Source organism: Erythrolamprus reginae, chromosome 2 (assembly GCF_031021105.1).
Source record: "Erythrolamprus reginae isolate rEryReg1 chromosome 2, rEryReg1.hap1, whole genome shotgun sequence".
Classification (NCBI taxonomy): Eukaryota; Metazoa; Chordata; class Lepidosauria; order Squamata; family Dipsadidae; genus Erythrolamprus; species Erythrolamprus reginae.
The window spans coordinates 206,117,219-206,142,604 of NC_091951.1; the positions used below are offsets into that span (position 1 = coordinate 206,117,219).

At 40.2% G+C, this 25,386-nt stretch overlaps 1 protein-coding gene across 2 annotated transcripts; it reads left to right on the plus strand.

The window, feature by feature from the left end:
• The first annotated feature begins 1,411 nt into the window (after nucleotides 1–1,411).
• On the plus strand, nucleotides 1,412–23,943 carry LOC139158795 (intercellular adhesion molecule 3-like). Of its 2 annotated transcripts, XM_070736131.1 has the most exons (5): nucleotides 1,412–1,518; nucleotides 10,914–11,174; nucleotides 17,846–18,139; nucleotides 19,937–20,197; nucleotides 21,208–23,943. In XM_070736131.1, the coding sequence occupies exons 1-5, from the start codon at nucleotides 1,461–1,463 to the stop codon at nucleotides 21,309–21,311; spliced, it is 978 nt and encodes a 325-aa protein (XP_070592232.1). In that variant the 5' UTR covers nucleotides 1,412–1,460; the 3' UTR covers nucleotides 21,312–23,943. The 2 variants fall into 2 exon arrangements, with proteins under 2 accessions (XP_070592232.1, XP_070592233.1); XM_070736132.1 differs by lacking the exon at nucleotides 10,914–11,174.
• Nucleotides 23,944–25,386: the final 1,443 nt, after the last annotated feature.

A 25,386-nucleotide genomic window follows, 5' to 3' on the forward strand; every position in this document is an offset into this window, starting at 1 on the left:
ATATGTTCTATTACTGTATCTTCTTTTCTATTCTTTCTTAGATACATTTTACTATGAGTATCTCCTCTATAACCTTCATCATGTATTTTACTATGTGTATACCCACTAAAACCCTCATTGTGTATTGGACAAAATCAATCAATCAATAAATAAAATAAAACCGGGAGACTGAATTGCAGTGCCACCTTAGGCATTAAAAGCAGCTGGCTGACTATAGACCACTCCCTCCATCCCTCAGCCTGACTTATCTGACAGAGTTGAGAATTAATACATGCCTTCTTTTCTCCACTTTTAAAATCCTGTAAATACAGTATTGTTCTCTCCTTTACTAAATAGATATCACATTCCAGAATGACTATTTTACACGGGCACCTCTCTCAAAGATTTAAATGCTATTCTGGCATCTATTTCCCCCATTAGATTCCATCCATTGTAACAGTTCTTACAATTAAGTTAGGTCAGTGATGGCGAACCCTTTTTGGTTCATGTGCCAATGGGTGTTAGCATGTGTGCCCGTGCCAATGCCTCTTGCCTCCCACACATGCGGACCCCTCCACACTGTACCTTCACATGCCCACACTCCCCCTGTCCCCCGCCATGGGCACAGGTCTCACTGAAGCCTGGGACAGTGAAAAAGTGGCCAAACGGGCAAATCGGAAGTTTGGGAAAAGGAACTTCCGCTTTGCCCGTTGTGCTATTTTTCACACTCTGGAGCCTTCAGGGAAGTTTCCCGAAGCCCCAGAGTGTAAAAAACAGCACAATGGGAAAACCAGAAATCCATGTTTCCAAACTTCCAGTTTGCCCATTGAGCAGTTTTTTGCACTCCAGGTCTTCAGGAAGCTTCCCTGAAGCCTCCAGAGGGCGAAATGGCCTTCCCCAAGGCCAAAAAAATCAGCTGGCTAGCATGCGCATGTGCACTGCACCTCCAATATGGCTCCAAGTTCCACCTGTGGCATGCGTTCCATAGGTTCACCATCACGGAGTTAAGTAGTAGAACAGTCCTATCCGATGTGCAATGATTCAGAGGCCTAAAGACTTCCTCCGTAAACTGAATAAAATTGATTTCTTATTGTTTTAAAGGATTCAGGAAGCCATCAGTTGAAGGAAATTATAATATTGCTTAAGACAATAGTTTAAAGAACTTCCTCAGGTGTGACGGACTGATTTATCTTAATGCAACTTTTAATGCTGAGTGGTGCCTGGCTGATAGTGACTTTTAAGCCTGGACTTGTTTCTGTTATTTAAGAGTTCTAAGTTCTATTGTCTTCTGTAGATTTAAAAAAAAATATTCGGGGAACTAAGCATGTGAGAGGGTGGAGCAAAGGAAATGCATATTTCCTGGAATGACATGCTGTTTTTTAGTACTGCTTTTATTCCATTTATCAATCTTGACTCTTCGTTCGTCTGACTAAACGAGCGGTCTTTTGTGCTTCAATTTTTGGTCCCTCAAGCTGATTAAAATGACAACCGTTCTGCTTCAGATCATGGCTGTACTTCTCGTCTTCTGGGTGCCTTCTAGTAAGTACTAAATATTCCAAAACAACCCCCTCCCCCAAAAATGCTGAATTTACATTTGCTGTAGCTGGTGGAATTTAGAAGCTGATTAACAAAAGAGCAAAACGGAGCAAAGCACGTCAAGTACAGTATTCTAGTTTGTGTGAATTAAGATTGTCTGAATAAAGAATTTCTTCCAATGTTAAGTTGCATTCATTTATCTTAAAGTGATGGCAATATACTACAATATATAGCAAAAAATGGGGAAATCTTTGCTTTAATTGAGATAATGTAATTCTTGTTAACAATAGCATATTTAACATTTTATAACATTTTCTATGGAAGGAGAAATTTTGGACACAGCTACAACTCATGGGAGCCTTAATTACTATAGAAAAATATGAGGGGTGCAGAGAAGTATAATATAATATCTGCAAAGTGTGTACTAGGTTGACATATCAAAATAGGCTAAAAGGTGAGACATATTTTTTTTAAAAATGAGTGTTGACCCTAGATTGCAGGAAATAAGAACATTAAATCAGATTTGAAAGGGGAGTTTAATTGCTAATATATGTGACTCTGATGTTGTCCTGTGATGAAATTTTTCAAGCCTAGTCAATAAAGACTTGTGCATGCACAATGTCTGCATATATGAAAATGAAATGGATTGAATAAAATTCAATGTTTCTTGGTCTAGCGCAGTGGTGGCCAACCTATGGCACGGATGCCACAAGTGGCACAAGGAGCCACATCTGCTGGCACATGCGCTGTTGCCCTAGCTCAGCTCCAGTGTGCATGTATGTGTTGGTCAGCTGACTTTTGGCTCACACAGAGGTTCTGGGAGGGTGGTTTTGATTTCCAGAGAGCCTCCAGGAGGATAGGGAGGGCGTTTTTACCCTCCCCTGGCTGCAGAGAAGCCTTTGGAGCCTGGGGAGGTCAAAACACAAGCCTACTGGGCCCACCAGAAGTTGGGAAACAGACTGTTTTTGGCCTCCAGAGGGCCTCCGGAGGGTGGGGAAATCCTATAACATTTCAGATAAATTGTTTTTCTAATCTCTTTTTAAAAACTTCCAGTGTTGGAGCATTCACAACTTCTGGAGGCAAATCATTCCACTGATTAATTGTTCTAACTGTCAGGAAATTTCTCCTTTGTTCTAGGTTGCTTCTTTCCTTACCGTATTTTTCAGAGTATAAGACACACCGGAGTGTAAGATGCATCTTAGTTTTGGGGAAAGAAAATCTGTCTACCAGGTATTCATCTGGTTAGTCTTTAGTCTGGTCACCTTCAGCATATTAATTTTCTGGTTTTGAACCCAGGTGCTTGCTTTTTATCCCCTGGTTGGGGATAGAAAACAGTTTCTAAAACACTTCACTTCTCTTTCTCTTCAGGCAAAGGGATGGTTGCTTCTCTAGCAAAGCACAAACATAGCTTCACTTGTTAGCACCTTGTTAGGGCTGAAAAAAGGCTAAGCTGATAGAAGGAAGCAGCAATGAAAGAAGCAGGCAAAGGAAAAATTGCTTAGCTAGCAAAGCATGCAATATCATGTTAGCACCTCGTTAGGGCTGATGCACCCAAATTTTCAGCCTCTTTTAGGAGGGAAAAAGTGCATCTTATACTCTGAAAAACACAATAATTAGTTTCCATCCATAGCTTCTTGTCCTGCCTTCAGGTGCTTTGGAGAATAGGTGGACTTCCTCTTCTTTGTGGCAACCCCTCTGACATTGGAAGATTGCTATCATGTCACCCTGGTCCTTCTTTTCATTAAACTAGATATACCCATTCCAGCAACAGTTCTTTATATGTTTTAACCTCCAGTCCCCTAAACCAGTGTTTCCCAACCTTGCTGGCTGGGGAATTCTGGGAGTTGAAGTCCAAATATCTTCAAGTTGCCAAGGTTGGGAATCACTGCCCTAAACATCTTTGTTGTTCTTCTTTGCACTCTTTCTAAAGTATCAACATCTTTTTTACATTGTGGCAACCAAAACTTCATGCAGTATTCCAAGTGTGGCCTTGCTAAGTCTTTATAAAGTGATATGGACACTTCTCGTGTTCTTGATTCTATCCCTCTCTTAATGCAACCTAGGTCATCCTTGGATTTTTTTGGCACCTGCAGCTCACTGCTGGCTCATATTTAAGTGATTGTTCACTAGGACTCCTGGTTCCCTTTCTCAGTTAATGCTGTTGAGCCAGGTACCATCTACACTATGCCTGTGCATTTGTGTTCTCTTGCCTAAATGTAGAGCCTTATGTGTACAAACCAACTTGCGATTTTTGTTTGGTTTAGTGGTAATTGTTCCTACCATTCAGATCAGTGCTGATCATCCCAAACAAACTGCCTTCGAACTGGCACCATCCTTGTGTAGGAGTACTCTTAAAAGCAGACCATTCTTATTTATTTTTTCGTATTTTATTTGTATCCCATCTTTATTATTTTTATATACAACTCAGGGTGGTGAATGTTCCCAGTGCTTCCTCCTCCTCTTATTTTCCCCACAACAAATAATCCTGTGAATTACCAGGCACTGCTGAATAGATCTAATGTTAGTTTGCCTAGATCCCTTTAGAAACCTCTGCTACTATCCCCGTCCATGTGTCATCTTATTTACCTTTAATGGAAGGCAGAGATGCTGAAGAATATTAAGCAGTTTATTCCCTTCCCCCACATCACTCAAGTTGTTTGCCAACCTTGATTTGTCCTTTTTCAGTTGAGAGGGAAGTAAAAACTCTCAAGCAAAGATGCAATCAAGTGACTTTTCTTTAATTCAGCCCACTCATAGTACACAAATGTCACAAGGGCATTTTTTTCTACTCTAACATCATGATGTTCCTTTCTATTTTCACACAATGCATGGGTGAGACCAATAAGCACTAGTAGCACTTCCCCTTCTAATTCTGACACCATGTTCTGTCTTAAAGTATCTAAAAATTATTAATCTTTATCGACAATTACTGGGTGGCTGGTAAGGGCTGGAAAGCGAGACTGCATACGTCATGCTGATATAATTTTTAGCTGACTCAAGGATGGATGGAGACTGTTAAGTGAAGGTGTTAGTATGTCTAGGCACTAAACCTTCAACACACTTTAAAACAGAGTGTATGTAGGAATGTGGGCTAGTCAGACAATGAATCAGACTTGGTATCAATATACAACAATATTATTATTTACAAATAGACAAAATGAGCAATACAGATATAATACTACTAATAGTTTACAAACCACGCACACAGCAAAAATATAGCACACAGCAAATATATCTCTAACAAAGAACTCCCCCCAAGAGGAAGAGTGTTGGCTCCCTTTTATGGCCAACCAGCAAATGTTTCTAAAAGGTACAGTCTTTATATTATACAAACTGACATTGTTAACTCCCAACCAGGTTATTTACAGTATACTAACAGAAGGGCTACCAAAATTTTCACTACCACACTGTGGGCGTGGCTTATTCAGGATGCCCTGCATTTTCTTTCAACATCTTTCTGTGCAAATTGGGTGCTCTGGGATGGAGCTCCATTTTTGCTACCCCACTGCGTTCCCTCCATCCGGGCAGCAGCCCACCCCGCTGTTAACTCACCAAATGGAATAGGCTGAGAATTTGGAAAGTGCAATGTGTATGTGGAAGAGGGGATCTGAGGAAAGATGGAAAAAAGTATTTCAGTTGTTTGTTGTCTATCTGCCACACTGGAATGAAACTTTATTCTTTCTTTCTATCTATCTATCTATCTATCTATCTATCTATCTATCTATCTATCTATCTATCTATCTATCTATCTATCTATCTATCTATCCTATCCATGCACAAGATGATGTTCATCCATCGTTTTCTAATTGGACCTTGACATCTTGGAGGGGATGTTAAGACTTGCACATGAATTGGATTAAAGTGAAGGACAGGTGCACATAGTCAGCCTCAGTCTGTCTTCCCAGATTCCATCTTGCTCCAATAGCAGGACAAGAGTCGAGACAGTTGGAGATAGGCTGGGCACAGTGGTTGACCAGGGCGTGTCTTGCCATGCCCTTAGTGCTCTGCTTGCAGAGACCGCCTTCCAGACCATTGTCCTAATCTAGTAGAGTTCATCCACTCAAGCCACTGTCTTCACATACACAAGTCCCTATCTCACCGAAGGTCAATGACTCACCCAATGGCTACTCTCAACCTGGTTTGGCCAGCCTGTCGGTGCTGTTGTCCAGGGTGTGGCCGCTGCGCATGCTACAGCTACTGGGAGCCATAGGTAACAGGTGGGGACCAAAGATGAGCGAGCTGCCCTAAAATGGGCTCCATAAAAGGACATGACATGCTCCTATACCAGAAGTGCTACCCTTTTCTGAACACCCCATACACTCCTGTAGGAGGTATTGATATAAACATAAACAAAAGCAAAGTAGGTACAGGTAAATTTGGACAATAGGACAGGAAGACAGGAATGGTAGGCACAAGGTGCGTTTATGCACGTCCCTTACAGACATCTTAATAATGGGTTGGGATCAACTGTAGATAGTCTAAGGTTAAAGTTTTTGGGATTTGGGGAAGAAACTGGAGAGTCAAATAGTGCATTCCAAGCATTGATTGCTTTGTTGCTGAAGTCGTATTTTTTGCAGTTGAGTTTTGAGCAGTTTACATTGAATTTGTGTTTATTGTGTGCTTGTGTATTGTTGCAGTTGAAGTGGAAGTATTCATTGACAGGTAAGACATTGTAGTAGATGATTTTATGAACTACATTTAGATCAGGTTGAAGTCGAGGTAGCTCTAAGATGTCTAAGTCCAAAATTTCAACTCTGGTGGAATAAGGTACTCTGTTTTGAGTAGAGTACTGGATAATTCTTTTTTTGGACACTCTCAATTGAATTAATGTCTGATATGCAGTGCAAGTTCCAGACAAGTGAGCTCCATTCGAGAACTGGTCTAGCAAATATTTTGTATGCTATGGTTAGCAGTGTAATATTCCCAGAGAAGAAGCTACACAAGATTAAATTAACAACTCTTAGTGCCTTTTTGGCAATGTTGTTACAGTGGGCTCTGGCCCTTAGGTCATTAGATATGAGTACTCCAAGGTCCTTGACAGAGTGAGGTCATCTACAAGGTCATGTCCTCCAAGCTTGTGTTCTGATTCTTTTTGCCATTGTGTAAGACAGAGCATTTGTTGGTTGATATTTGAAGTTGCCAGTTGTCAGACCATTATGATACATGGTATAGGTCTTTTTGAAGGGTAGCAGTATTGTTGATAGTGTTGAATAGTTTAACAACGTCAACAAAAAAAATGCAGTAGCTTATAATATGATTACAAAGGTCATTTAAGTAAACTTTGAAGTATAACATATTGGTCCTAAAATGCTGCCTTGAGGGACACCACTCTTGACAGGTGAAGGATTTGATAGGGCACTCACTATTTTAACCATTTGTTGTCTGTTTGACAGGAACCCAGTCATGAAGGGGACCCGAGATGCCATAAGATTTTAGTGTCCTTTAGTTGGATCCTCACAATGCAGGACAAGTTAATTCTTGATTTTGGAGCAATGATCTCATGACTGATGAATACTTTTTCTCTCTCCTTTGCTCTTATAAAAAATTTAGAAACACACCAGTAAGTGTGCTCATTTTGTCTTTATCAAATCCAGACCTCACAATTATCCCTTACAAAATACTAAGACATTTTCTTGGGCCCCCATCTTTCTTCTGTTATTTCTAATTTGGCACTTATTCTTTGGTTTATTAATGAATTCAATGGATCATACTGAACAATCTCAAATGAATTCTAATGAAATTTTTACTACAGAATTAATTTCTTCATTCCTATGGGGATTCTCAATCATTCCAGTTATCATTATCCTAAAGGTGATTTTCAAAAAAGCAACTGGACTTTCTTGGGTTTGTTTCTTTGAAAATATTTCACTTCTTATCCAAAAAGTTAAAGCTGTAGCGAAACATTTTCAAGGAAAAAAAATCAAGAAAGTCCAGTTGCCTTTTCAAAAGCACCATTTTGAGGGTATTAATTTATTCATTCCCTCCTGCCTCTATCACTGTATCAGTGCTGTCTTGAACCAATATGGAGATATAACTGCTTCGAATTATGCTAAACTTCAGAGAGTAAATATCTAGTCCAGTGTTTCTCAACTTTGGCAACTTTTAGATGCTGTACCTCAACTCCCAGAATTCCCCAGAAAATCTTTTAAAGTTGCCAAGGTTGAGAAACTCTGATCTAGCCTATAAGGTGGTTAAAAACTGTCTCTGTGCGCCAACTACCGAAGTGCAGGCAGATGCTTACACTTGGCAAAACACATGGATGTGCACTCAGAACAGAGCCGTATGGGGAAGTCAACTTAGCATTCATTGCCAAGAATTCCACTGAAGAATTTTGTTTGTCATTTTTCAGTGAGTCTGGCTCAGTACAACAATGAATGGCAGGAAGACAGTTCTATTTCAAGGGAAAGTGATGTGTGATTTTTAAAGTGTGCATTATTTCTTGGCATGTTACAAACAAGTGGAGTGTGATCAGTGTCACAATAAAGGGATTTTTATGGAGTTGACTGAACAGGCAACTATTTCTTTTCCTTGGAATCTTGCCCTTGGACCTGTTCAGGCAAGTGACTTCCTCTTTGTCTTGGCCTATTCTACTCTGTGAAATAAATGTTGGCAAACAGACCATCACAGATCGCTTCTGCTTTTAATAAGGATGTAGGCCACCATGGACAAAATGGAAGACCAATGGTTCCATATAACTGGCCAGGAGGGGAATGAAAGACTATCACGCTGTACTTTTCAATCATGCACTTCTCTGCACAGAACTGTTTCAGACTTACTTTCCTTTTGAAAGAGAGGTCAATGGTAACTCAATGGTTAATTTCTGATTATGGATGGATGGATGTACTTACGTACGTACGTATGTACGTACGTACGTACGTACGTACTTACTTACTTACTTACTTATTTACTTATTGGACTTTTCTGCTGCCCCTCTCTGGGGACCCGGGGCAGCTCACAACATATAATAAAACAATGTACAATATCCTAAATCCAATTAATTAAATATGAAATCTAAAAAATCTAAAAATCACCAAAACCATAAAAAACAATCATTCCCATTCGATCAACTTTCTCTCACACATTCATCGGCCAGGGATCAAGGATCTAAAGGCCCCAGGCCTGATGGCATAAATGAGTCTTAAGACTCTTGTGGAAGGCAAGGAGGGTGGGGACAGTACGAATCTCCGGGGAGAGTTGCCTCCAGAGGGCTGGCCGCCCCACAGAGAAGGCTCTTCCCCAGGACCCACCAACCAACATTGTCTAGTTGATGGGACCTGGAGAAGGCCAACTCTGTGAGACCTGACTGGTCGCTAACATCAACTGCGACTGACCAGAGATGTAGGAGGAGAACCACCATAAAACGGTGCCTCCCATTCCCAACTCCTCTAGTCAGCGCAGAAGGATACCATGGTTGATGGTATTGAAAGCCACTGAGAGGTTAAGGAGCACCAGGACTGAGGATAAACCCCTATTGCGGGCCCACCAGAGATCATCCATCAGTGCAACCAGAGCAGTTTCCATGCTGTAACCAGGTCTCAATCCTGACTCAGATAATGATGCTTTTGATAATCGGCTTCACATGTTTATGTATAATCACGTGACTAGAACATAGTGAGGCTATTAACCAGAGTAAAGGGGGTGACTTTGGCTAATGGATAAGCAAAGGTAAAGAGGGGAAGGTTGGAGCCTGGGGTAGCGCAGCCTGCCCCTTAGCCCTCCTTCCGCAGCTGGTATGCATATCCAGTGTATCTACATAACATATTTACATTTTCACTATTTACATATACACTATTTACATACATAACACCTCCAACAGTAAAAACTGGGGAGGGAGCTACAGTGATAGCAGCCTTCCCATTGCTACTCAATTGGAGGACTTCTCTTTGGCTCTAGATGGCAAATGTCTCAGAAAAAAGGCTGATGGACACTCATTTGGAAATCCATACTAAACCTTGGAAGTATGTTGAATTCTCTAAATTTCAGCATATCATATATCCAATAAAGACATAAAAGCAGCATTTTTATATTTTACATCAAATTTCCTTGGTTTTGATGTGGAAACTGCAGTACAAGCTTAAAATAAATTAAAATATCAGTGTTACAGCCATGTAATATCAACAATCATTGTGGTTGTAAAATAGATATTAAATGACAAAAGCAACTTTCAGCTCTTGTGAAATTATCATAGCAATCTCAACTAAATGACTTTCCAGGAAATATAGATCTACTGTATATCTGTGAGTTCTCTGACATACTGCATCAGCGATCGTCTTTTTTGCCAATGAAAGCTCCAAATTTAAGCTTTGTAACATTTTGCTGCTGTCTGAATCAGTGTTCCCTCTAATTTTTTGGGGGGGGTGGGCGGAAAAGTATAGTGTCTGCGTGGCAAATAAATAATCAAACAAACAAATAAAAAACCCACCCTGTTTTGCCTCAGAGAATTTCAAAATAAAATACTGTACTGTGTGTCTATAACAGTAAGCTCATAATAGGGCAACTCTATCAATATCAAAATGCCACTTAAATAGTTGAGCTAGTTTCAAACTAGATTTTGATTTTCTTTCTCTCTTCCTTACTCCCATTCTTTTTCTTTCTCTTTTCCTTCCTCTCTTTTTTCTATCTGTTTCTCTCTCTTCCTCTCTTCCTCTCTCTCTCCTTCCCTCTCACTCTTTCCCTCTCGGCTTCTGGGCAGGTTTGGAAAACTCTGAGTTGATGATGATTTTTAAGTGAGCGATTGCTCACTGCTCAGCTTAGAGGGAACTATGGTCTGAATTGTGTTTCAATATTCATACAAAAGATCTGGAGTATTTTTTTTTCTCCATTTGACATAGTTCTTTTGCATGCAAAATAGCTTTTTTGTGTTTGGATTGCGTTTTTTCAGATGTCTTGGAAGTACTACTGTATTTCAAGCCTATAACATTTCCCCTCCATGCAATTTACCAAGTCAGCTGAATTTGTCCTCCCTGTACAAATGTCTCTCATCTATAGTCCTACTTAGAGTACAGGAAATTAAAAAACAGGGTATCCAAGTTTTTTTCCACTGAATAAAATTGGAGAAAAGAAAACAAAACCACAAGTTGATGCAAAAAATACAAGCTTGGAATGTGTAAAACAACAGAGAAGGGCTCCTCAGCCCAAAAAGAACTACTAAAATTGTTGTTGTTGTTGTTGTTGTTGTTCTTCTTCTTCTTCTTCTTCTTCTTCTTCTTCTTCTTCTTCTTCTTCTTCTTCTTCATCTTCTTCTTCTTCTCTGAACAAGGTAAGTGAGGACTATCTGTAAGGCAGAATGCTTGTTTAATTTTCATCAAAATATATTTTCAGAACCATGCTACGCATACTTTTAGATCTGCAGAACTTTTTGTAACCTTTTTCTTTGCATCCTGCCCTTGTTTTCCTAGTGCACTCGTGTGAACTCAGTATCCATCCCAGAGTAAATGCTGTGATGTTTGGGGCTTCTTTGAATTTGACGTGCACCGTTTCATGTAGCAACTATACTGAGCTGAGGTGGGAAGTGCCTCCTCCATTCGTGCTCAAGAAGGGAGATGGTTGGATTAATCTGTATATAGCCAATGTGACTGAATGGGCCCTTACACCCTTATGCTTTGTTAATTATGGAGACTTTAAACAAACCTACACCACGAATGTAATTTATGTTTACGGTAAGTATTTACACATTTTGTTCACTATAAGCATTCCAACAATTGGAACTAAAAGGTATCGTGGGCAATGTTCCCTCTAATTTTTTTCCGGGGTGGGCGGAAAAGTATAGTGTCTGAGCGATAGGCCCCATGGGACTGGGCGGCATAGAAGTATAAATAATAAATAAATAAATAAATAAATAAGAAAAAAAATCCCTTCTTTTTTATTAAAAGAAATTAATAATAAAACAAAACCAAAATCTATTACTATTAAAACTAAAACAACCAGCAAAACCAAAAACATAACTATTAGGGCTGGGGTTTTTTTCTCTGTCATTATTTAAGTGCTTTTACCATATGCTTTAAATCAAGAGTCACTTCTCTCTCTGTTCCTCTCTCTTTCCTGTCATTCTCTGCCTCAATTCTCTCTCTCTTGTTCTCTTTCTCTCTCTTGTTTCCTTTCTCTCTCCCTCTCTTGCTTTCTCACTCTCACTCTTTCTCTCTTGTTTTCTCTCTCTTGCTTGCTTTCTTTCTCTCACACACTTTCTCTCTCTTGTTCTCTCTCTCTTGCTATCATTCTTTCCCTCTCCCCCCTCTTTCTTTCTCTCTCTCTCTTTCTCACTTTATCTCTATCTCACTATGTCTGTGGCTCTCTTTCCCTCTCTCTCTCTTGTTCTCTCTTTCTCTCTCTTCCTTTCTTCTCTGCAGAGGCCAGCAAAGGTTTTTATTTTGAATGGTGGGGGGATGGGGAGCGCATGCGTACGCATGCCCGACTTTCCAAATCACCTTCGCCTGCCTCAACTGAGAGAAGAACGCCCGCCCCACCTCTCTTGTAGCCCCTTCGCCGACAGCCGGGACGAAAGCACTCTCGGCGAAGGGACTGTGACAGGGGCGGGGTGGGCGTTCTTGAAGCGGCTAGCGGCCGGATCGGGAGGATGAAAAGCCGCAGCCACCAGCACTGCTGCAGCCACTGCTGTGGGAGGAGCAGCTCCCCAAGGTGGAAAGCGGAGGAGGAGAAAGAGGGGCAGATCGGGCGGGCGGGCGAGGGGCAGCAGTGAGACGCCAGAGGCACATGGGGGCCAGAGGTGCTAGAGGGGTGGCCGCAGCCCCTTGTGCGGCCTCGGAAAAGAGTGCACGGGGGGGGGGTGTTTTGGGGCACGCAGCCGCGTGGCCACGCACCTTAGAGGGTACATTGATTGTAGGCCTTAGCACCTACCTCTCTCCTAGAAGAATGAAATATTTTGAGAAATATTTGAAATGCATGATAAAATATTTCCCCTAAAAGAGAAATAAAAATATTAAGGGAAACGGAAACTCGGAGCCCCAGCTCCCTGCCCACAGCAGATATTTTTTGCCCATTGGGAAAGATTTGGCCAGCCTATCTACAAAACAAAAGCCTTTCAGCTCCAGGATGATGGGATTAAGACATGATCCTTCAGGACATAATAGGATTAACCCACTACAATCTATCAGCAGAGTTCACTACATTACGCAAACTCCTAAAGACACTGCAGCACCCAGCAAACTTTAACCAAGCTTAGCCCCAACAAACATGACCCCTACATGGCCCCATGGAAGCCTGACAACAGTCAGTAGAATACATGTTGTTGAACAGGAACAGGAAGCCCAAATTCAAAGCCCAAGAGAAAATATAAATACCCCTTACTTTCAACTCCATCTGGTCAGCTGCACCAGTACCATCCATTCATTAAATCATCTGTTAGGACTCCAAATAGCATCCAAAATTAAATCAGAGTCTGAGGCAAAGTATTCCCCAAAGTCCCAATTTATTAATAGAGCCATGTTGGGTGAAACCTGCATCTGAAGTCCTCTGGGTTTCACCACCCAATTGAAAGTCCAAGTCCTTGACCCTACACCTACAAATCCATCACATTGTCCAATCTTCAGCTGCCAAGCTGGTAGGGTCCACCCATTTCTTTCCATGCAGATGCAGTGGTGCATAGACAAAGGATGACCTTGGCTTTCTAGAAAGAATTTGTTATGGCTACATATTAACAACCTCATACCATTCCCCCTCTCCCATTTTCCCGCAGCAGAAAATGCATAGTAGAATAGTTTAGAGTGTGGCAGGCCAAAGACCCCAAATAAAATGGCTTCAGCCTGACACCATATTTCAAATCAACCTCCATATTTCCAGTGTCTTTCTCCTGGCTTGGAATTGAACCAAATGGATATTTCTTCCAATACTGGCTTCTGCCTGTCTGGTGATCCATTATACTTCTGCTCTAGGTTTAAATTGGCGCTACAAAAGCCATACAGTTCCCATTGAGTGACCTTCAGATACTTTGGGATGACAGTTTCCAGAATTTCTGACTGTTATATTCTAAGGCCTAGCATCAAGATCATGAATCTCTTTTGGGCTGGTGGACACCATGGAAATTTTGAAAGTCTGTTAAGAATATGGAGAATGATCTTTATTCGAAAGACCTTAATCAGCTTTCAAGGTAGACCAGGTCAGGGATGCTGGTTTTCAAAAATACTGTTATGCAATTAGGAAAATTCTAACTGAAAATATACCAAAACCTCTCTATTTCAACATACTCCTAGCCCAACCATGACAGAATTCTTTTGAATGTCTCATGCTTCCTTCTTCTCTAGGACTTTCCTGTAACAGTTTCATGTTCTCCAGATGTGCTCTCACATCCCCAATCTAAGTGGCTGCTAAGATGTTGTTGTGAAACAAAAAAGGTCAAAAGACAAGGAAATATATTGCAATTTTTTTAATTGAATTAAATATGTCGTCCACCTCACTCTGCAAAGTGATTCTGGGCAGCTTATAATTAAAATTATAAATATTAAAATATTAAAAGGCAATATTGATAGGGTGGTACCATCTTTTCTGTTAGTCCATCAGCCAGCTCCAACATAGCATCCTATTAGCATCCTAGGCCAACCATCAAAACACAGTTTTAACTTCTTTCTGCTTGTTTATACAGCAATTTAATGTTCTACTTCTGTTGTAGTATTAAAGGAGGTTTATTGGTATGCATCAATAGAAATATGATTTTTCTCTATCTCCAAAAGATATAAAGCTAATTTTTCCTAGCCCTTTCTTTCTTTTTTTCTTTTTGGTATGGTATGCAATATAACCTGAATACAGGATTTGATTGTCATACATATTCAGCATTTTGCTTGCCCCAGTTCAAGATTGTATTCAGTAAGCATTTATATGTCTTGGAAATGAAACAAGAATCAGTTTATCTTCTTTTTAGGTTGGTTTTGTAGAATATTCAGAAAAAATAAATTCAAAGCAATGTAGTGTGAACCAAATAAGCATACATATCACCTCTCTGTGAGGTTGTTTCTTATAAAAATATAACAATAATAATGCACTTGTGTTTATTTGGAATTTGAATCATAATCTGAAATGAATTTGCTACTTTAGTTTTCTAACTCAGTCGCCAGCAGAACACATTGTTCCAAAAACAGAAATGTTAGATCTTAGACAATGCAATTTCCCATCCTTGCAATTAATACCAGGAAAAAGGTCCCCAATGGAAATCTATTGTACCCAACCTATACTTTATTCTACATCTAACATTTACATTATATGTATCTCTAGGCATCAAGCCAAAAGTTAATCAGGTATTTCAGGCAAATAATCACAACTTTTCCATTTCCGCTTCCTTTTTCCCTAACTGGGAATAAGCTATTAATCCTAATGAGGTCCATCATCCAGTTCAGAGAATCACCACACCCTGTGCAACAAACTTGTCTATATTGAATTGTCCTCTGTATTGCATAAGGAAAGAGGAAACTCCAGAGGAAAGCAGCAGCTCCTGGCAGTACTCTTATTTCCAAGAAGAAGCAACTATGGGCTCCATATAAGTCCCAGTGGTATTATTAGTTATTTAAAATAGAGGAAGGTTGTACTGTGGTGCTTAATTTAGAAGTGGATCCATTTGTCTTGCTGCACAAATATACATACCCTGTTTCTCCCAAAATAAGACATCACCTGATAATAAGACTATTTGGGCTTTTGAGTGCATGGCAATAAGGCCAAGTGCTTATTTCAGGGTTCAAAAAAATATAAAAAACAGGGTCTTATTTTCGGGAAACACAGGTACACACACACACACACACACACATTTCCATTTTTAATTTTCATGTTCGGCAGTGTTACTTTTCAATTTTACTCATCACAAAGCATCTCCTCTGTACAGCCTGCTTTTGCTTGCAAGATTCTGTTAATTTATTTATTTTTTATTTATTTATTTTGTCCAATACATAATACACATTGAAGAGAAAGATATGTAATAATATAAGTAAAGAAAAGAATAGAAGAAAATATATAAAAGTATAGGTGAACATATTTGAAAGGAAGAAAAGATAAATGAGATAAGGAGAGACAATTGGACAGGGGACGGAAGGCACACTGGTGCACTTACGCACGCCCCTTACTGACCTCTAAGGAACCTGGAGAGGTCAATCATGGAGAGTCTAAGGGAAAAATGTTGGGGGTTAGGGGTTGACACTACTGAGTCAGGTAATGAGTTCCACGCTTCGACAACTCAGTTGCTGAAATCATATTTTTTACAGTCAAGTTTGGAGCGGTTAATATTAAGTTTGAATCTGTTGCGTGCTCTTGTGTTGTTGCGATTGAAGCTGAAATAGTCATTGACAGGTAGAACGTTGCAGCATATGATCTTGTGGGCAATACTTAGATCGTGTTTTAGGCGACATAGTTCTAAGCTTTCTAGACCTAGGATTGATAGTCTGCTTTCGTAGGGTATTCTGTTTCAAGTGGAGGAGTGAAGGGCTCTTCTGGTGAAGTATCTTTGGACATTTTCAAGGGTGTTGATGTCCGAGATGTAGTATGGGTTATGGCTGGGTCTGGCAAAAGTTTTGTAGGCTCTGGTGAGTAGCGTGAGATTGCCAGAGCAGAAGCTGCGTAGGATCATGTTAACAACTCTAGAAGCCTTTTTGGTGATATTGTTGCAGTGGGCTTTGGCACTTAGATCATTTGATATTAGTATTTCTAGGTCTTTTACTGAGTGGGGGTTGGCTGTGAGATTTTGTTTATTCAGTTTATATATGAAGTTCGGATTCTTTTGTAGCTCATAATGTAGCTCATCTCAATAAAACTGAGTTCTAGTCTTCATTTGGAATTTGTTTCCTGGTTTATAACTTGGAAAGATTGACATTAGCTGAGATGGTTTATGACAGAAGTGGTTTCTATGAGTAGCCCCACGTTGGCCTTGAGTGACACGCCAAGGAACTGCAGGGAAGAAAGTGAGCTGGGTCCAAGAAAATATGAGATTAGTTTGGAGGGGAAATCCCCATTAAAATACGGTACTATAATTTCTCTCTTCTCTTTCATGGCCATTCATTAAGGGAAAGGAAAGAGGAAAAAAATAAAAATGTCATATTTAACAAAAAAAAATTTTTGGCTTTTAAATATTGGTACCAAACCCACATGCCATCCCTTTGATATTACAGTAAGGAAGTTATACAAAAGGACATTTCAGGGATCTGGGTGGTTACGTCCTGGGTTGTTGTTGTTGTTATTATTATTATTATTATTATTATTATTATTATTATTATTATTATTATTTAGATTTGTATGCTGCCCTTCTCCAAAGACTCGGGGCGGTTATAGATACTCCGCATTACCGATTAGTCTCCAGTCACAATTCAAGGTGTTTGTTATTACCTATAAAGCCCTATATGGCTTAGGGCCTCTGAGTCTTCAGGGAGGGGCGGCATATAAATCTAATAAATTATTATTATTATTATTATTATTATTATTATTATTATTATTATTATTATTATTTACGGGACCATCTCCTGACACATACCTCCCAGAGACCAATAAGATCACACAGAGTCGGCCTTCTCTGAGTCCCGTTGACTAAGCAATGTAAATTAGCAGGACCGCGGGGGAAGGCCTTCTCTGTAGTTGCCCCGGCTCTATGGACCCAACTCCCCACCAAATTAGTATGCATGTCCATAGTGCTCCCAATCTACTGGCCTTCCGAAAGGCCATCAAGACCTGGCTTTGCCAACAGGTCTGGGGGCTGTGAATGCAACATCTGTCACAGCCAAGTTATGTTTGATTAGTATGCATGTTGTTTGATAAAATTGACTTGAGAGTTTTTAAATGTGGGTTTATAGTTTTAGTATATGGGTTTTATAATACTGTATTATATTTGTATTGTTGTAAGCCGCCCTGAGTCCTAGAGATTGAATAAATAAATAAATATAGAAAGAATATGATATGGTCCTTTGAGCAATGAGGAACAATTGCTGAATGCAAAGAAAAACAGGGGTGATCTGGCAGCATAGCCCACTGGTTATTGCAATACATTGGAGCTGAACAACTTGATGAGATAAATCCCAAGGATCGTGCTTGGTGCTAATTAAAGAGGCTGAATAAGTTTCTCCACTTTAGATTTTGCATATCATGGGTTCATCCATATCTCCTTCATTAGACAATCCAGGGAGGCTTTTGCAAGGAGGGGTCCTTGGTACTCTGAGCTTGATTGTTTTCAGCAGACATTTCATTACCCTAACTAGGTACCCTAATATCACCAGTGCTAGGTTTTTACAATGTCTGGAAAAAAAACATTTTAATAACAACAACATATAATTCCAGGAGGCCAAGATTGCCTAGCTCTTTGAAGCGCTAACTTATCTGGTCATCGCTATCTTTTATCATTCCAAATCTTTAGAATTCTCTACTCCAGTTATATATCCAGTTTCTGAAGTTCTGAGTGGACACTTGGAAAAAATCGTGTGCAACATTTCTAGCCTGAAAGTGAGGGGCCACACCCCATCTCACAGCAACATTTCTCTGAGCAGAGATGGGAATACCCTGAACAGCACCCGCGGAAGACAATCTGTGGAGTACAATTTTGTGCCTAATTTAGAGCACGATGACGGGACTGAGATTCTCTGTGAGGCCACCCTCCGGTTGGGGTCAGAATTTCTTACAAAAAATGCAAACCAAACTCTGAAGGTTGTGGGTAAGTTGCATTTATTGCATGGCAGGTTAACTATCCCCCCCCCCCTTTTTCAGGCTAGGGATAATGATTTGTTATTAGATGTCTTGTTTCTCTATGGCAATTTGTTCTAGCTTTTGAAAATCTAGGGCTTGTCCTTGAATAGTGAGAGCAGCATTTCAAGCAATCACATCAAACCCACCCTTCTTTCTCACAAAGAATGACTATTGTCCTCTTGTGACAGGAAAATAATTTTTGTCACACTGGTGACTAGATAAAAGAGTGTGAAGATTTCAGAAGCACCAGTGGTGGGTTTCTACCAGTTTGCCCTGCTTTGGGCAAACTGGTAGCAGCAGCGGCGGGAGGCTCTGCTCTCACCCGCCCAGTCATTTTCACTGAAGTTTTGCGCATGTGCAGAAGAATTGCGCGCACCCCCACGCGCTCCCCTTCCCGAACCCGTAGCAAAGGTAAGTGAAACCCACCGCTGAGAAGCTTCATAGGTTTCTGTAGAAACATGGAATGACAATGTATCCTCAGGGCAAGGATCCTCTTTCCACATTATTTACACTGGATGATATTTGCCACCCTTGCCATAGTTGACTTTCTGGGGAGGCTTAGCTGTGGAAAACCTCTTGGTTTCATTCCTGGAGTTCAACACAGTTAAGTGAGAATAGGATGTAGCAGGCTGAGATCTTCTCATATAATTTGGCACAGAGAACATGAAGCCAACTTTACAGTTTGTCCATGCTTGCACTTTTATGTCTAGGGGTTCGGGGCAGGGGTGGGCTGCTGCCTGGAGGTGGGCGGGGGAACGCAGTGGGGTAGCGAAAATGGAGCTCCACCCCAGAGCATCCATTTTGCACTGAAAGATGTTGAAAGAAAATGCAGGTAGTAAAACTTTTGATAGCCCTTCACTGGTTAGGGGTTCTTTTGTCCAATACATTCATCTCATCCAAATGTTTTGTTTTGGATACATTCTAGAACAGGGGTCTCCAACATTGACAACTTTAAAACATGTGGATTTCAACTCCCAGAGAGTTGAAGCTTTGCTGGCTGAGGAACTCTGGGAGTTGAAGTCCACGTGTCATAAAGTTGCCAATGTTAGAGACCCCTGTTCTAGTACACATCACCATCCCTAACAACTGGGTAATTATAGTGCTACACTACATAGACCTTTCGGCCTGTTATCTATTACTAGAGGTGTTTTTCAAGTGTAACATCTTACAATTATTTTTTATGAACTTGGGATTCTCACTATTCAAAGGTCCATAGCAGGAGGAACGCTATTAGTATTGAAGTCTGGCTAGAGTTCATTTTCCTCTGCTTTTTTCATTGTAAAAATGCCTCTACTAGCAGCCCATGTTTCATTGTTCAGAGACTATCTGTCCTAGCATGCTTCATAAACTGATCATGGAACAAATCAACGACACGATCAGTTCACAACATGCTGAGAGATAAGTATACTGTGAGCATGTGAGTCTACACAAAAGGGTGGCATAGAAATCCAAATAATAAATAATAAATAAATAATATGGGGTATTCCACAGTGAATGTAAATAAATGTTTAGTGCTCTCAGCTATTCTTTGCTTCTATAATATATAGCCTTTAATAAGCAGTCTACTGTTCATTCCTCAGATTTTTTTTTAATGACAAATCCTTATTAACAGATCAGAAAATAACACAAATACCTGATAGGAAAGTGGTGCCCGAAGAGCAGACAGAGAAATGGACCAGTCTTGCTTGTTTGCATTTCTGGGTTGTCAGTCATTGCTCTACATGAAATGATAGACAGGACTCAACTTATTCATTTCTTTTTGCAGCTAGCCCTTATAATGTCAGCATATCGGCTACTCAAGTGACTTATAAAGTGGATGCAAAAATTGTGGTGACATGTAATGCTAAAGGAAAACCCGAACCAGAATATTCCTGGGAACTTCCCTCCAAAGTTAATGTGGAATTCTCAAATAGCAACAAGACCATAATAATTAATTCAGCAAAGGAATTCCACAATGGGACTTACTATTGCCTAATACATAATATTTATGGCGAAAATACAGCACAGATTGACATTGTCGTTGAAGGTAAGATGAATATTTTTATTTTCAGATTTGCCCATTTTCTTTTATTTATATCCACGTTTAATATTTTCAATTAAACATTTGACTTGCAAATTTATAGATGTGGGGGAACAGTGTGTGTGAGAGAGAGAGAAAGAAAGAAAGAGGGAGAGGGAGAGAGAAATACAGTGGTACCTCTACCTAAGAATGCCTATACTTTTCTAGATAAGAACTGGGTGTTCAAGATTTTTTTGCCTCTTCTCAAGAACCATTTCCACTTACAACCCTGAGCCCCTGAAACTGTAACCGGAAAAGGCAGGGAGAAGCCTCTGTGGGGCCTCTCTAGTAATCTTCTGGGAGGAAAAAGGGCCAGAAAAGGTGGGGAGAAGCCTCTATGGGAATCTCCTGGGAGGAAACAGGGCTCGAAAAGGTGGGGAGAAGCCTCTGTGGGGCCTCTCTAGGAATCTCCTGGGAGGAAACAGGGCTGGAAAAGGTGGGGAGAAGCCTCCATGGGGTCTCTCTAGGAATCTCCTGGGAGGAAACAGGGCTGGAAAAGGTGAGGAGAAGCCTCCATGGGGCCTCTCTAGGAATCTCCTGGGAGGAAACAGGACCTCCACCCTCCCTGTGGTTTCCTCAATTGCACGCATTATTTGCTTTTACATTGATTCCTATGGGAAAAATTGCTTCTTCTTACAAACTTTTCTACTTAAGAACCTGGTCACAGAACTAATTAAGTTCGTAAGTAGAGATACCACTGTATTACCACAGAGGATGGAGATAGCAATCCTCACTAACTCTGGTTTCTTCAGTCAAAGAATGAAATGAGGTTTTGGTTGAAATGGTAGAGAAATATCAACAAATAATAATTAATAATAATAATAATAATAATAATAATAATAATAATTATTATTATTATTATTTATTAGATTTGTATGCTGCCCCTCTCGAAGACAAAATAGCAAAGTGCACATGTTTAGCAAGCTGGCAAGCTCTTTTATAACAAGGGTCAAGGCATCTCTTATGTTCTATTTCAGGGAAGTCCCGTAACTGGGTTATAGCCCCGGTGATAACAATGGTAGTAGTGGGTGCAATCATCATTGCTGGTGTTATTTACTTTTGCCGAAAACGTCCACTTTAAGAGAGGTCAGATTGGGATTCCTTTGGGATGAAGAGGCAGAATTTGTCGGGGATCTGTTTCAAGCTACAGCAGAAGCCAGAATGAGAAGGAATCTTAGTTCTCAATCACAAGTCTACCCAGCAACAGAGGCAGAATTTGGATAATCTCCTCCACGGCACGTGAAGATCTACGTTCAACCACTGCTGAAACCAGAAAATGTTCCTCTGAGCTGTTATAGGAATTGGAACATGGGCCAAACCAAAGCAAGAAGTTGGATATCTGTATCAGATAGGAGATTCAGCTACCTAAGTGCTTTGCAGTTGGAAATAGAAAAAAAATGTTTCTAGTTCTTAGAACTCCGCTTAAATCTTAGAATGTGAAAGTGCATCTCCAGTGCAGGTAGGATTCTTTAATCCAGTGTTTCCCAACCTTGGTAACTTGAAGATATCTGGACTTCAACTTTCAGAAGTCCAGATATCTTCAAGTTGCCAAAGTTGGGAAACACTGCTTTAATCTTCTCTAGAGTTATCAAAATCGAATAATGTAGGCAAATTAACACAAGTCACATATTTTTAATTCCCTATTGGATTTAGACTGTTATATTCAATATACTATAAAAAGTGAGTTGTCTACATTTTCTAAACAGATCTACTTTGTCCCTTCTCCCTTTTGCTCTGCTGCAGCTCACACAGGCTGCCCTGTGTCAATTAATAAGTAAAGTTCACAAAATTTCACATCTTTCATTGAAATAATCTTAGCCTTTGGCTGCAATCTTATGCAAAATACTAGAGAAGTGAAAGTAGAAACGATCACTACCTATTTTTAAATTGTCTGCATTTGTGGATGGCTTGTCCCTCCCATTTTGTTTCTATCAATAAAAATACTTTATTTTGAAAGATTTTAGACTTGTCAAAGTCTATACTTTTCTTTGTAACTGAAGGCTTGCTTGAAAAAAAAAAGGCTTACTCAAATTGCAGAAATGTATCAGTGATGCAGACTTTTTTCACAATGGGAGGTTTGTGAGTTGTGTCTGAGTGTCTCCTGGAGAAGAGGATAGCAATTTGGTCAGGCTAAACTAGGATAAATCACTTATCCAGGGAGGAAATTCCCTTGAAGAGCCAGGGTGGCACAGTGGTTAGAGTAATCACCTTGGCGTCCTTAGCAACCTGCCGGTATACGTGACATCAAAGCTCAGCCCCTGGAATCTCTTGGTGAGATTCCCCATTCGGGTTCGGTTCGGGTTTGGCCGAATTTTGTCTAAAGTTCATCAGAACTTGCCGAACCCGAACACCGTTGGGTTCGCCCATCACTATTGGGGGCAAGAGGCTGATTCTGTAAACTGCTTAGAGAAGGCTGTAAAAACACTATGAAGCGGTATATAAGTCTAAATGCTATTGCTATTGATGCTTTTAAATCAGTGATCCCCTTTCTGGCCTGGTGGACCAATGGGGGAGGGGGGAAGAGGATAGTTCTGTGTGAGCAGCAGGTGTGTCTGTGAGGAGCACCAACTCCATTTGCACAAGCGGCAGGCATGTGTGTCTGCCACTCACATAAGTGGAGCCCCCTGCATGTGCCTGTTCGCCCACTGCTTATGCAGCCTGGTTCCAAATGGGCCTTAGTCTTATAGTGGGCCCTGGATTGGGGGTTGTGGACCCCTCTTTTAAATCACTGAAGGCCAGAGGTCTACCTCAAGCATCAATGGAATACCAATGATGGGATGAAATCTTCAGGTGGGCATTTTTAAAAATATTTTGGGGAGATCCTTTAAGGTAAAGATGTCCAACCTTGGCAACCATAACAGTTTGTAAATCTCACCAGAATCACTTAGGTGAGATGGGCAGGGTAGAAATTTGATAAACATAGCTCCCAGTGACCGGTAAGGGTTCACAGGATTGGTCTTTTCCCATCATCTAAACAGTGTTGGCTGGCAGGTCCGAAGGGGAGGGTGCTCTGACTCTCTGGAACCAGCTATCTCCTGAGATTTATTTATTTATTTATTTATTTTGTCCAATACACAATACATATAGAAGAGAGTAGACATGTAGTAATATATATATATAAAGAAAATATATAAAAATAGAGGAGAAGATATATGAAAGGAAGAAAATATATATGATATATATGATCTGTACTATCCCCATCCTGCTGGCCTTCCGGAAAGCGGTAAAGACTTGGCTTTTCCAGCAGGCCTGGGGTTGTTGATCTGATGATGATAACCATTGAAATCTGGCCACAAATACAGGAATGGGCTACCGCCCGGACGGCGGGAGAACGCAGTGGGGTAGCAAAACTGGGGCTCCACCCCACAGCACCCAATTTGCACAGAAAAATGTTGAAAGAAAATGCAGGGTGTCCTGCATGAGCCACACCCACAGTGTGGTAGTAAACATTTTGGTAGCCCTTCACTGCACATATGGTATGCATGGGTGCATTGTTTTACTTTAATTGTTTTTTAAACTGTTTTAATAGGGTTTTTTTTAGTATTTGAGATGTTTATTTTTTGTTGTGAGCTGCCCAGAGTCCCTAGGGAGTGGGCCGCATAGAAATTGAATAAAATAAACAAACAAACAGACAGACAGACAGACAGACAGACAAACAAACATGTTTCATAGCTTTTTATTACATATATATATACTTATACCTCTAGGGCTGTTTTGTGGTATTCGTATCGATGAATAATTCTTACTTCTTTACTAATTTAATATAATTCTATAGTCTTTTTACCTTTAAATGTATTATTATATCATATTCTACATTATATATATCTATTGTATAATATAACATAATATAAATATTTATTTTTATTGTAATATTAGTATTGAATAAAATTGAATCAAACAAACAAACAGATAAACTAACATGTTTCATAGCTTTTATTTTCAGCTCTTAAAAATTGGTCATTGAGCTACCAATTGAGTAGTTCCAAAATAGGACTGGGGCAGGTCATATGTGCCTCCTTCCATGGGTTTGCCATTCCTGAATGTTTCATGGTCTCGGGGCACGTACAAATATTAAACACGAAGCCCAATTAAATTGTGCAATATGTTCCATCACTGAAAAAAGGAAGTTTGTGTTGGGATACACGCAGTGACCTTCTAATACACAAAACAATCCACCCTAGGCTCAGCTTTCACCCCCATAGCTCTTCCTTGCATTGCCAAATAACTAATTGTTTAAATCAGAAAAATTTGGGGAAGTGGGTTGCTATCTGCCAATTATAAAGAACCAGAGCCTAAAACCAGAACTGGCTCAGAGGTGGAGAAATAAATAAAATAGATTGGCTGACTTTTCTCTGATAGAAAAAAAAACATTTCAAGAAAAAAGAGGCTACTTTAATATGAAAATGGTAATTCATATTAGTTATTTGTGACATCAGCTCCTTCTCAGTTAAGGAACAGCCAGAGGTCATTTTTTCATATAAAATATAGATGGAGAAAATTTGCAGGTTCCATCTTCTCCAGCCTCATGTCACACTTTAAACCAAACCAGTCTTTCCCCCCCCCAAGAAAATCAAACCTTTTTTAAATGGTTACATGGGGGCTCTTTCATGCTCCAACCTGGCTTTTTGCCTTGGAAGCCACAGGGTATCAGGGTCCTAATAAGAACAATGGAACAGGAGCATCCTACGGCGAGGTTTTCATTTGCCTTGCATAGGGTTGCCACACGGTGGAGCTGAACTATTACAGGAAATTCAGTCTAAATCCTTGTTGTGAACAGTTAGGGTGAATGATTCAGTGTAATCTAAGGGACTTTCCCTGTGGTTTTCCAGAGTGCTAGGCGCCAATGTCCACCAGTGAGAGCCAATTGTTGTTTCCGGTTCAGGGTGGTTTGAGTTGAAACCTCTCTTATCTGGAAGGCCCCTGCTTGGGGAAACCCATCAGAGACTGAGGGACTTCCATTACCGTGGGGACATTTAGCTGAGGGAAGAAGGAATTTCATGTAAATAAGCAAAAATGCAGCTGGACAGATTCCTTATCACTTTTCTTGGACCTCATTTATAGTCCTGGCAGAGGATTCATTCACCAAACTGGTTTTCTGGTGCCATTTCCCCCCCTATAGTTCATTTCCCCTCAAGTTCTTGTTCCGTGTTAGAAGT

Bases quoted from the DNA above. Each gene is read 5' to 3' on its own strand.
- LOC139158795 (XM_070736131.1), top strand. From the start codon at position 1,461: ATGACAACCGTTCTGCTTCAGATCATGGCTGTACTTCTCGTCTTCTGG. The intron at 1,519-10,913 runs GTAAGTACTAAA...TTGTTTTCCTAG, and splicing joins CGTCTTCTGGGTGCCTTCTA to TGCACTCGTGTGAACTCAGT. The intron at 18,140-19,936 runs GTAAGTTGCATT...TTCTTTTTGCAG, and splicing joins CCAAACTCTGAAGGTTGTGG to CTAGCCCTTATAATGTCAGC.